Source organism: Salmo trutta, chromosome 5 (assembly GCF_901001165.1).
Source record: "Salmo trutta chromosome 5, fSalTru1.1, whole genome shotgun sequence".
In the NCBI taxonomy this organism is placed as follows: Eukaryota; Metazoa; Chordata; class Actinopteri; order Salmoniformes; family Salmonidae; genus Salmo; species Salmo trutta.
Window position 1 is genome coordinate 5,798,206 of NC_042961.1, and position 12,444 is coordinate 5,810,649.

Here is a 12,444-nt window from a genome sequence, read left to right on the forward strand (position 1 = left end):
AGCAGAGCATGTGGCATGCTGTATCACACTAAAGAATTTCCCAATGGATACAAAGAAAGCCATCATCGTCTTCATCATCTTCATCATTATCACCCTCATCATTATAATCCTCATCATTATTATTATCATCCTCATCATTATAATCCTCATCATTATCATCATCCTCATCATCACCATTATTATTATCCTTATCATTATAATCCTCATCATTATCATCCTCATCATTATCATCATCATCATTATTTTCCTTATCATTATAATCCTCATCAATATCATCCTCATCATTATCATCATCAGGGTGACTCACTCATGCATCCACAGGAGGGGATCTCAGAGAGTTTCTTGGAGGGGGTGTTGATCAGATTCTTAGTGGGCGTGTCCAGGAACCTGAGGGGCGATTCCAGGAAGCTGTTCACGTTGTGTTTGGTGGGTGTCGACTCCTCCGATAGATCCAAATCGTCGTTAGCTGACGTGGACAAGACGGTGACCGGACCGGACCTCTCCACTTTGTAATACCCCTGCTGTTGACCCCCAGAGGAGTAGCCATTGGATAAACCATGGTTCAACCCGGTTCTGTGGTTGTTAGAGTCTATGCTGGTGAAACTGGGGATAGTGGAGCTAGACTTTAGGTTAGCACCGTGCTGCTGCCCAACGTAGGGCTGCGATACCTGAGAATACAATCCTCTTTCACAATCATGTCCTTGTCCAACTCCTTGTCCTTGTAAAGGGTCCAGGTGACCGTTGAAATGCGACCACTGTTGGTTGTCATGACCATAACCTTGACTTCGAACACGATCGACGGCTCCAGAGGTTTTGTGGTATTTGACCCCACTGTGGGCGTTACTGTAGTAAAAGAGCTGCCGTCGTTCCTCCTGAGCCTCAGTCAGGTACCTCTTCAGATCCATCTGGGCCTGAGGCAGGAACAAGCTCCTCTTGTGGCTGAGCGATGATGTCTTCGGCTGGGGCAGAACCTTCTGGACCCTGGCTCTGTGGGGGGTCTTGCCGTTGGGTATTCGTTTGTACAGGGGGGTACGGTTGTTGAGTTTGTAGCCCTCCTCTTCCAGTCCCTCCGTTCCCTTCTTCTTCCTAGGTTTGGAAAGTGTGGTCCTGGGTTTCTTCACAGGGGTCTTCTTGTGGTTGGGTGGTGCTTGTTCGGAGTTGTAGTTGTACTTGATGGCTGAGACTGGAGTTCCTCTGGGAGGGTTGTTCTCTGAGTGCTGGGAGGGGTGGAAACCTTGCTGCTGCTTATGACGTGATTGGATGATGAACGCCAACTCGGCAAGTTGAGCCGCCACCTCTTCCTCATCCCTGTTCCTCCCGCTCTTACCCACCGTCCTCTCTATTGTTTCCTTGCTGTTCCTCTCCATGTCTTTCCGCTGTCTGAAAGTGCCTTCGCCCCTGTTATGTTGAGAACCAAGGCCTTGGTCTGCTCTCCTATACAGGTGTTGTCCTGCTCTCTCAGTGCTGTCGTAGGGAAGTCTGTCACAGTCCGAGCTGGCTTCTAGCAGGTCCTGTAGGGACAGGTTGCCAGTGGCTGCGGGGCTACGGGAATGACACTGGATGACATGAGCTTGCCTGGCCACCGGGGAGCGTATGACTGAGGTCTGGTGCAGAGGGGAGTGTATGACTGAGGTCTGGTGCAGAGGGGAGCTGATCACTAGAACTTTGTTGGAGCCCTGGAGAGGGGTGTTTCTATTGGATAAGTGCATGGATGGTGTGGTGGGGTTTTCACCCTGTGCGTCGGTTTTAAAGGGTTCTGGGGAGTTTTGTGGGATAGCTGCCAGTAAGGTTAGCGCCTCAATAGCGATAGCCTGGTCATTGCTAATATTCCTCTCTTCTACCAAAGACTGGATGCTTGGCTGAGACAGACCTGGAGAGGGTTGCTCTTGTTTGACAATAATGTCGAGAGCTTTTCGTGGACTGATGGGAGCACTTTTCAAGCAAATATCTACCTTAAGGTCCTCCGGCTCTGTTTTGAACGAGCGTAGCACTGGGGAACGGGAGCTACACAACTTCTCCTCCAGACCCTTCCTGTCTGTGATAGAGAAACACACCACGGCTGCTAGCGTGGACAGAGCGTCCTCATAGACATCGTCATCATCGCCCACTAGTGGGGCGGAGGACTGGTCCATAGACCACACCCACGGTTCCTCCACCTTTATCTTCTTTAGAGGAACAGCTATGGTGTCGTCCAGAAGTGCATCCTTCAGCTCAGAGCTGCCTTTGGGGTACGTGGATTTTGTAGTACTTTGGGACTCTAATTGTATTGTAGTATTTTGTGACTCAGGTGACACCGGATGTGAATCCGGACTGGCAATCAGTTGAGCACCGTTGGTTTTAGCCATGTTTTCGTTAGCACCGTTGTGAAAAGTCCCAGAAGAAGAGCAGTGGTGCTGTAGAAGAAGTCCATCATTGGTGTCCTCCAGGCCAGGCTCTCTCTTGATAAGTGCTGCTGGTCGTCCATCTCGGATTTGGGCAAGAGTGTGGACGTGGGGAGGGTGTGTGAAGTGGCGTGTGTGAGGTATGTGACCCTCCTCGTCGTCCTCCGCTGCCGTATAGGTGTCCTCTGCCATCTGGACAGGGCCTCTGCCATTAACTGAGCTGTCCTCTGGAACCACCTGGGAGAGAGAGAGAAGAGAGAGAGAGAGGAGAGAGAGAGAGAGGAGAGAGCGAGAGAGAGAAAGAGAGACAGAGAGAGAGAGAGGGAGAGAGAGATTTAACATTTTAAACCAACCTCTACAACCTGAACCTATTGTGTGTGTACGTGTGTGTTTGTGTGTTTCCAGCACAGCATAGCACAAGAGCCAGAACAGAGAAGATACAGTAAGCTAAACTATAGTTTGTTTACTTAACTAAATACTGATTACTTAACTAAATACTGTTTACTTAACTAAATACTGTTTACTTAACTAAATACTGTATACTTAACTAAATACTGTTTACTTAACTAAATACTGTTTACTTAACTAAATACTGTTTACTTAACTAAATACTGTATACTTAACTAAATACTGTTTACTTAACTAAATACTGTTTACCTAACTAAATACTGTTTACTTAACTAAAGACTGATTACCTAACTAAATACTGTATACTTAACTAAATACTGATTACCTAACTAAATACTGTTTACTTAACTAAATATTGATTACTTAACTAAATACTGTTTTTAACTAAATACTATTTACTCAACTAAATACTTTGTACCTCCACAGTTTGGAAAGCTATAACAAGGCAGAAGACATTATGTAGGTCAGCAGTCTGTTAAGCACTGAAGCGCTTGCTGTTCATAGCTTGAGTTTTAGCTAACTTTCATACCAGAGACTGCACCATAACAACTGTACTCTACCAAAACCAAACCAAGACAGCATTGTGTGCTATATCATCTATGAACAGCAAGCGCTTCAGTGCTTAACAGACTGCTCCCTCCTGCCTAAATCACAGATACAGTTCACTGTCACATCGCTGTTCATGGTCACTGATGGGGCATGTCTGTGTGTACAGTGTGTGTGTGTGTGTGTGTGTGTGTGTGTGTGCATGCGTGAGTGTGCATGCAGCCTTTATGATATGCTATGCAGTGTGAGTGACAAACACAGTGGGTATGGTGACGTATGTGCGTGTGTGTGTACCAGCAGGACGACAACCAGCCAAAGGTCCACAGTAACGATGTATTGATTGATCTTCAAAAGAAAACCATAGTGCTCTCTGTAACGTCTGTGTTTTGGCATGTTCGAGTGGGAGAGAAGTTGAGGGAGGAAAAGAGAGAAGGTGAGGGAGGAACAGATAGGTGAGGAAGGAACAGAGAGAAGGTGAGGGAGGAACAGAGAGAAGTGAGGGAGGAACAGAGAGAAGGTGAGGGAGGAACAGATAGAAGGTTGAGAGAAGGGTGAGTGAGGAACATTGAGAGAAGGTGAAGGAGGTACATTGAGAGAAGGTGAGCGAGGAAAAATTGAGAGAAGGTGAGGGAGGAAATTTTGAGAGAAGATGAGGGAGGAACATTGAGAGAAGGTGAGGGAGGAACATTGAGAGAAAGTGAGAGAGGAAACATTTAGAGAAAGTTGAGGGAGGGACATTGAGAGAAGATGAGGGAGGAACATTGAGAGAAGGTGAGGGAGGAACATTGAGAGAAAGTGAGAGAGGAAACATTTAGAGAAAGTTGAGGGAGGGACATTGAGAGAAATTGAGGTAGGAACATTGAGAGAAGGTGAGGGAGGTAAACATTGAGAGAAGGTGAGGGAGGAAACATTGAGAGAAGGTGAGGGAGGAAACATTGAGAGAAGGTGAGGGAGGAACAATGAGAGAAGGTGAGGGAGGAACATTGAGAGAAGGTGAGGGAGGAAAACATTTAGAGAAAGTTGAGGGAGGGAATTGAGAAAAGGTGAAGGAGGGGCATTGAGAAAAGGTGAGGGAGGAACAGAGAGAAGGTGAGGGAGGAACATTGAGAGAAGGTGAAGGAGGAACAGAGAGAAGGTGAGGGAGGAACATTGAGAAAAGGTGAGGGAGGAACAGAGAGAAACAGAGAGAAGTTGAGGGAGAAACAAAGAGAAGGTGATGGAGGAACATTGAGAGAAGGTGAGGGAGGAACAGAGAGAAGGTGAGGGAGGAACATTGAGAGAAGGTGAGGGAGGTAAAACATTGAGAGAAGGTGAGGGAGGAAACATTGAGAGAAGGTGAGGGAGGAACAATGAGAGAAGGTGAGGGAGGAACATTGAGAGAAGGTGAGGGAGGAAAACATTTAGAGAAAGTTGAGGGAGGGAATTGAGAAAAGGTGAAGGAGGGGCATTGAGAAAAGGTGAGGGAGGAACAGAGAGAAGGTGAGGGAGGAACATTGAGAGAAGGTGAAGGAGGAACAGAGACAAGGTGAGGGAGGAACATTAAGAAAAGGTGAGGGAGGAACAGAGAGAAACAGAGAGAAGTTGAGGGAGAAACAAAGAGAAGGTGATGGAGGAACATTGAGAGAAGGTGAGGGAGGAACAGAGAGAAGGTGAGGGAGGAACATTGAGAAAAGGTGAGGGAGAAACATTGAGAGAAGGTGAGGGAGGTAAAACATTGAGAGAAGGTGAGGGAGGAACATTGAGAGAAGGTCAGGGAGGTAAAACATTGAGAGAAGGTAAAGGAAGAACAGAGAAAAGGTGAGGGAGGAACATTGAGAGAAGATGAGGGAGGGAACATTGGGAGAAGGTGAAGGAGGAACATTGAGAGAAGGTGAGGGAGGAAACATTGAGAGAAGGTGAAGGAGGAACATTGAGAGAAGGTGAAGGAGAAACATTGAGAGAAGGTGAGGGAGGAAACATTGAGAGAAGGTGAAGGAGGAACATTGAGAGAAGTTGAGGGAGGAAACATTGAGAGAAGGTGAAGGAGGAACATTGAGAGAAGGTGAGGGAGGAAACATTGAGAGAAGGTGAGGGAGGGACATTGAGAGAAAGTGAGTGAGGAACATTGAGCGAAGGTGAGGGAGGAACATTGAGAGAAGGTGAGTGAGGAAACATTGAGAGAAGGTGAGTGAGGAAACATTGAGAGAAGGTCAGGGAGGAACATTGAGTGAAGGTGAGGGAGAAACATTTAGAGAAGGTGAGGGAGGAACATTGAGAGAAGATGAGGGAGGAACATTTAGAGAAGGTGAGGGAGGAACATTGAGAGAACGTGAGGGAGGAACATTGAGAGAAGGTGAGGGAGGAAAACATTTAGAGAAAGTTGAGGGGGGGCCATTGAGAAAAGGTGAGGGAGGAACATTGAGAGAAGGTGAGGGAGGAACATTTAGAGAAGGTGAGGGAAGAAACATTGAGAGAAGGTGAGGGAGGTAAAACATTGAGAGAACATGAGGGAGGGACATTGAGAGAAGGTGAGGGAGGAACAGAGAGAAGGTGAGGAAGGAACATTGAGAGAAGGTGAGGGAGGAACAGAAAGAAGGTGAGGGAGGAACAGAGAGAAACAGAGAGAAGGTGAGGGAGGAACAGAGAGAAAGTGATGGAGGAACATTGAGAAAAGGTGAGGGAGAAACATTGAGAGAAGGTGAGGGAGGTAAAACATTGAGAGAAGGTGAGGGAGGAACATTGAGAGAAGGTCAGGGAGGTAAAACATTGAGAGAAGGTAAAGGAAGAACAGAGAAAAGGTGAGGGAGGAACATTGAGAGAAGATGAGGGAGGGAACATTGGGAGAAGGTGAAGGAGGAACATTGAGAGAAGGTGAGGGAGGAAACATTGAGAGAAGGTGAAGGAGGAACATTGAGAGAAGGTGAAGGAGAAACATTGAGAGAAGGTGAGGGAGGAAACATTGAGAGAAGGTGAAGGAGGAACATTGAGAGAAGTTGAGGGAGGAAACATTGAGAGAAGGTGAAGGAGGAACATTGAGAGAAGGTGAGGGAGGAAACATTGAGAGAAGGTGAGGGAGGGACATTGAGAGAAAGTGAGTGAGGAACATTGAGCGAAGGTGAGGGAGGAACATTGAGAGAAGGTGAGTGAGGAAACATTGAGAGAAGGTGAGTGAGGAAACATTGAGAGAAGGTCAGGGAGGAACATTGAGTGAAGGTGAGGGAGAAACATTTAGAGAAGGTGAGGGAGGAACATTGAGAGAAGATGAGGGAGGAACATTTAGAGAAGGTGAGGGAGGAACATTGAGAGAACGTGAGGGAGGAACATTGAGAGAAGGTGAGGGAGGAAAACATTTAGAGAAAGTTGAGGGGGGGCCATTGAGAAAAGGTGAGGGAGGAACATTGAGAGAAGGTGAGGGAGGAACATTTAGAGAAGGTGAGGGAAGAAACATTGAGAGAAGGTGAGGGAGGTAAAACATTGAGAGAACATGAGGGAGGGACATTGAGAGAAGGTGAGGGAGGAACAGAGAGAAGGTGAGGAAGGAACATTGAGAGAAGGTGAGGGAGGAACAGAAAGAAGGTGAGGGAGGAACAGAGAGAAACAGAGAGAAGGTGAGGGAGGAACAGAGAGAAAGTGATGGAGGAACATTGAGAAAAGGTGAGGGAGGAACATTGAGAGAAGGTGAGGGAGGTAAAACATTGAGAGAAAGTAAAGGAGGAACACTGAGAGAAGGTGAGGGAGAAACATTGAGAGAACGTGAGGGAGGAACATTGAGAGAAGGTAAGGGAGGATCATTGAGAGAAAGTGAGGGAGGAAACATTTCGAGAAGGTTGAGGGAGGGACATTGAGAGAAGGTGAGGGAGGAACATTGAGAGAAGGTGAGGGAAGAACAGAGAGAAGGTGAGGGAGGAACATTGAGAGAAGGTGAGAGAGGAAACATTTAGAGAAAGTTGAGGGAGGGACATTGAGAAAAGGTGAGGGAGGAACATTGAGAGAAGGTTAGAGAAGAACAGAGAGAAGGTGAGGGAGGAACATTGAGAGAAGGTGAGGGAGGTAAAACATTGAGAGAAGGTGAGGGAGGAAACATGGAGAGAAGGTGAGGGAGGAAACATTGAGAGAAGGTGAGGGAGGAACAATGAGAGAAGGTGAGGGAGGAACATTGAGAGAAGGTGAGGGAGGAAAACATTTAGAGAAAGTTGAGGGAGGGAATTGAGAAAAGGTGAGGGAGGGGCGTTGAGAAAAGGTGAGGGAGGAACAGAGAGAAGGTGAGGGAGGAACATTGAGAGAAGGTGAAGGAGGAACAGAGAGAAGGTGAGGGAGGAACATTGAGAAAGGTGAGGGAGGAACAGAGAGAAACAGAGAGAAGTTGAGGGAGAAACAAAGAGAAGGTGATGGAGGAACATTGAGAGAAGGTGAGGGAGGAACAGAGAGAAGGTGAGGGAGGAACATTGAGAAAAGGTGAGGGAGAAACATTGTGAGGGAGGTAAAACATTGAGAGAAGGTGAGGGAGGAACACTGAGAGAAGGTGAGGGAGGTAAAACATTGAGAGAAGGTAAAGGAAGAACAGAGAAAAGGTGAGGGAGGAACATTGAGAGAAGGTGAGGGAGGAACATTGAGAGAAGATGAGGGAGGAACATTTAGAGAAGGTGAGGGAGGAACATTGAGAGAAGATGAGGGAGGAACATTTAGAGAAGGTGAGGGAGGAACAGAAAGAAGGTGAGAGAGGAACAGAGAGAAACAGAGAGAAGGTGAGGGAGGAACAGAGAGAAAGTGATGGAGGAACATTGAGAAAAGGTGAGGGAGGAACATTGAGAGAAGGTGAGGGAGGTAAAACATTGAGAGAAAGTAAAGGAGGAACACTGAGAGAAGGTGAGGGAGAAACATTGAGAGAACGTGAGGGAGGAACATTGAGAGAAGGTAAGGGAGGATCATTGAGAGAAAGTGAGAGAGGAAACATTTAGAGAAGGTTGAGGGAGGGCCATTGAGAGAAGGTGAGGGAGGAACATTGAGAGAAGGTGAGGGAAGTACAGAGAGAAGGTGAGGGAGGAACATTGAGAGAAGGTGAGGGAGGATCATTGAGAGAAAGTGAGGGAGGAAACATTTAGAGAAGGTTGAGGGAGGGCCTTTGAGAGAAGGTGAGGGAGGAACATTGAGAGAAGGTGAGGGAAGAACAGAGAGAAGGTGAGGGAGGAACATTGAGAGAAGGTGAGGGAGGATCATTGAGAGAAAGTGAGGGAGGAAACATTTAGAAAAGGTTGAGGGAGGGACATTGAGAGAAGGTGAGGGAAGAACATTGAGAGAAGGTGAGGGAGGAAACATTGAGAGCAGGTGAGGGAGGAACATTTAGAGAAGGTGAGGGAGGAACATTGAGAGAAGGTGAAGATGAGGGAGGAAACATTGAGAGAAGGTGAGGGAGGAACATTGAGAGAACGTGAGGGAGGAACATTGAGAGAAGGTGAGGGAGGAACATTGAGAGAAAGTGAGGGAGGAAACATTTAGAGAAAGTTGAGGAAGGGACATTGAAAGAAGGTGAGGTAGGAACATTGAGAGAAGGTGAGGGAAGAACAGAGAGAAGGTGAGGGAGGATGATTGAGAGAAAGTAAGGGAGGAAACATTTCGAGAAAGTTGAGGAAGGGACATTGAAAGAAGGTGAGGGAGGAAACATTGAGAGAAGGTGAGGGAGGAACATTGAGAGAAGGTGAGGGAGGAAACATTGAGAGAAGGTGAGGGAGGAAACATTGAGAGAAGGTGAGGGAGGAACATTGAGAGAAGGTGAGAGAAGAACAGAGAGAAGATGAGGGAGGAACAAAGAAGGCGGGGGAGGAACAATGAGAGAAGATGAGGGAGGAACATTGAGAGAAGTGAGGGAAGAACAGAGAGAAGATAAGTGAGGAACAAAGAAGGTGAGGGAGGAACATTGAGAGTCACATGAAAGAAGAGGTAGGAAGAAGGTGAAAAAAAAGGCTTGGACATGGATCACAAAGTGGGAGTTGAGAGAAAAAAGAGAAACAGACAGACAGAAAAAACGAGAGAGACAGAGAGAGAGAGACAGAGAGAGAGAAAGCCAGAGAGAGAGACAGAGAGAGGAAAGAGTAAGAGTAGAGAGAGAACAAGTGGCAGTTGGGAGAGCTATGCCTCTGGAGATCTTTTAGAAGCTGTGGAAGGTCTTTCATCAGTTGCTAATGTTATTATTCTAATATACTGTATATGCTGTATGATCTGATTACTACTAACTGACTTTTACTGTACCGTACTGCTTTGTGTGTGTGTGTGTGTGTGTGTGTGTGTGTGTGTGTGTGTGTGTGTGTGTGTGTGTGTGTGTGCATGGGCATGTGTCACCGATCTGTTTTATGTAAAGCTAATGAAGTGTTCTAACTACAGAGAGCCTGGAGGTGGGTGGATGTTTGCTACTTGAATACCTCATCTGAACTGTCATTTAACTCACCGTTTATACACTCTTTATAGACTACACTACCCAACATGCTCACTCTGTTTGATAGACTCCAGGCCTACAGTGAGAAAGGACAGCTGCCAGCCCTCTAGTCTAGGTCACATCCTTGTTCTCACCCACTACTAACACAACTGACTCAACCCTAGTTGAATTAGCTGTGTTAGTACAAGGCTGGAACAAAAATGTGAACAGGAGTTGAGAAACAATGCTGTAGAGTCTAGGGGATTGACTGGGCCAATAAGACACACTAGGGTGTGTATTCCTGCTGTTTCTGGCATAGCTCTAGTACACAGCTCACATCATCATCACATCTCTGTTCCTGTGCAAAACCAGACTTGCCTATCTAATGGTGAAAGGATGCCCTTACCTGAAAAACATATAGTTGATTGTACTCAACAACCTTACAAACCTTACAACAGGGTTTGTGATATATGGTCAATATACCACATCTAAGAGCTGTGTCCAGTCTCTCTGCTTTGCGTCGCGCAAAAGAACATCCCTTAGCCGTGGTATATTGGCCATATATCACACCTCCTCTGGCCTTATTCTTTAATGAACCTCCCAATGCATATAGTAAAACCACTACTCTATTTACAGTCATATAGTATTCAGAACAACAGCCCTCCTCTCCTCCTCCTCCTCCTCGTCTCGTGACCCTCCCGTACTACTAAGAACATACTGCTGCTGCTGCTGATGATGGTGGGAGAGTAGGCTGAGGCAACATCTTGGCTGCTGCTGAAATCATAAGAGAGCGAGAGATAGAGAGCGAGAGAGAGAGAGCGAGAGGAGAGAGCAAGAAAGAACCAGAGGAGAGAGCGAGAAAGAGAGAGAGGGAAAGATAAAGAGAGGGAGGGAGGTTGGGAAGGAAGGAGGGGGAGAGAGAGAGAGAGACATCACAGAACATGTGGGAGTGAGCTACTATTGAGAGAGAGAGGGGGGAGAGAGAGAGATAGAAAGGGAGAGAGAGATAGAAAGGGAGAGAAAGAGAGAAAGAGAAGAGTGTCTTCCTATCTGTCTGTCTGTCTTTCTGCCCGCCCACCCATCTGTCTGTCTGTCTGTCTATATGGGGGTGGACTGTTGCTTTGTTCTGTGCTTGTTGTCTGCCTCACAGACTCTGAAAGGCTCTCTAAACTTTGACACACACAGACACACACACACGTTGTGACTCCTGTCCTTGCAACAGGACTGTGATTGCTCTCTGACTCCTAACGACCCTCTCAGATGACAAGGGTTTCCAAGGAGGTTTCAACCGAGGGACAATGCATCCCTAACACACACACACACGCACGCACACACACACACACACACACACACATGTACACACACAAATACACAAACACACACAGCTCCACAGAGCGAGAATCTATCCCTAGCATCCCCAAACAGAAGAAAAAGAAGTGTCTGCATCTCACCAAAATGTGCCTCACCACAATGCACCTCTGAAAAGAAGGGACATTAGAATTTACACTATACGTTCTCACATCCTCATTGAATGTCACAGACAGCAAACAGGTGCTTCTACTGTCAATACTTTCAGTACTTCCTCCTGAAATAATGAGTCATTTCTCAACAGAGGGAGAGTATATGACTTATTTGAAAGTATTTTAAAAGTAATTCCTGATAAAGTAGCCCTTAGGCTGCTTTCAGCTCTGATAATCCTCAAAAACATCTTCAAAACCAGACTACAGTCTAACTAAAACTGTTCCACGGTGTGCTGCTTACGATAAGACATAAAAAACAGGCTTCCTTCCTGAGCTGTGTGTGTGTGTGTGTGTGTGTGTGTGTGTGTGTGTGTGTGTGTGTGTGTGTGTGTCTGTGTTTCTCTGAAGTTCTGTGCATAGTATTCTTTTCATTCATAGAGCGCAGCCTTCCTCTCGGTCTCCACGCTGAACTCAACTTCAAAGAGTCACAGACACTGACTAAACAGAGCGAAGCACAAATACTATAACTACTACAAACACTGCAGCTACTAATAATACTATAACTACTACAAACACTGCAACTACTAATAATACTATAACTACTACAAACACCGCAACTACTAATAATACTATAACTACTACAAACACTGCAGCTACTAATAATACTATAACTACTACAAACACTGCAACTACTAATAATACTATAACTACAACAAACACTGCAACTACTAATAATACTATAACTACAACAAACACTGCAACTACTAATAATACTATAACTACAACAAACACTGCAGCTACTAATAATACTATAACTACAACAAACACTGCAACTACTAATAATACTATAACTACAACAAACACTGCAACTACTAATAATACTATAACTACAACAAACACTGCAGCTACTAATAATACTATAACTACAACAAACACTGCAGCTACTAATAATACTATAACTACTACAAACACTGCAGCTACTAATAATACTATAACTACTACAAACACTGCAACTACTAATAATACTATAACTACTACAAACACTGCAACTACTAATAATACTATAACTACTACAAACACTGCAGCTACTAATAATACTATAACTACTACAAACACTGCAACTACTAATAATACTATAACTACAACAAACACTGCAACTACTAATAATACTATAACTACAACAAACACTGCAACTACTAATAATACTATTACTACAACAAACACTGCAGCTACTAATAATACTATAACTACAACAAACACT

General features: G+C 45.5%; 1 protein-coding gene across 4 annotated transcripts in view; it reads right to left on the bottom strand.

The window, feature by feature from the left end:
- LOC115193563 (methylcytosine dioxygenase tet3) overlaps positions 1 to 12,444 on the bottom strand; it is a 116,025-nt gene that overhangs the window by 56,010 nt on the left and 47,571 nt on the right. For all 4 annotated transcript variants that reach the window (XM_029752298.1, XM_029752299.1, XM_029752297.1 and 1 more), the window contains one exon: positions 308 to 2,618. In XM_029752298.1, the coding sequence (XP_029608158.1) occupies positions 308 to 2,618 (2,311 nt within the window). The remainder of the gene's footprint in view (positions 1 to 307; positions 2,619 to 12,444) is intronic.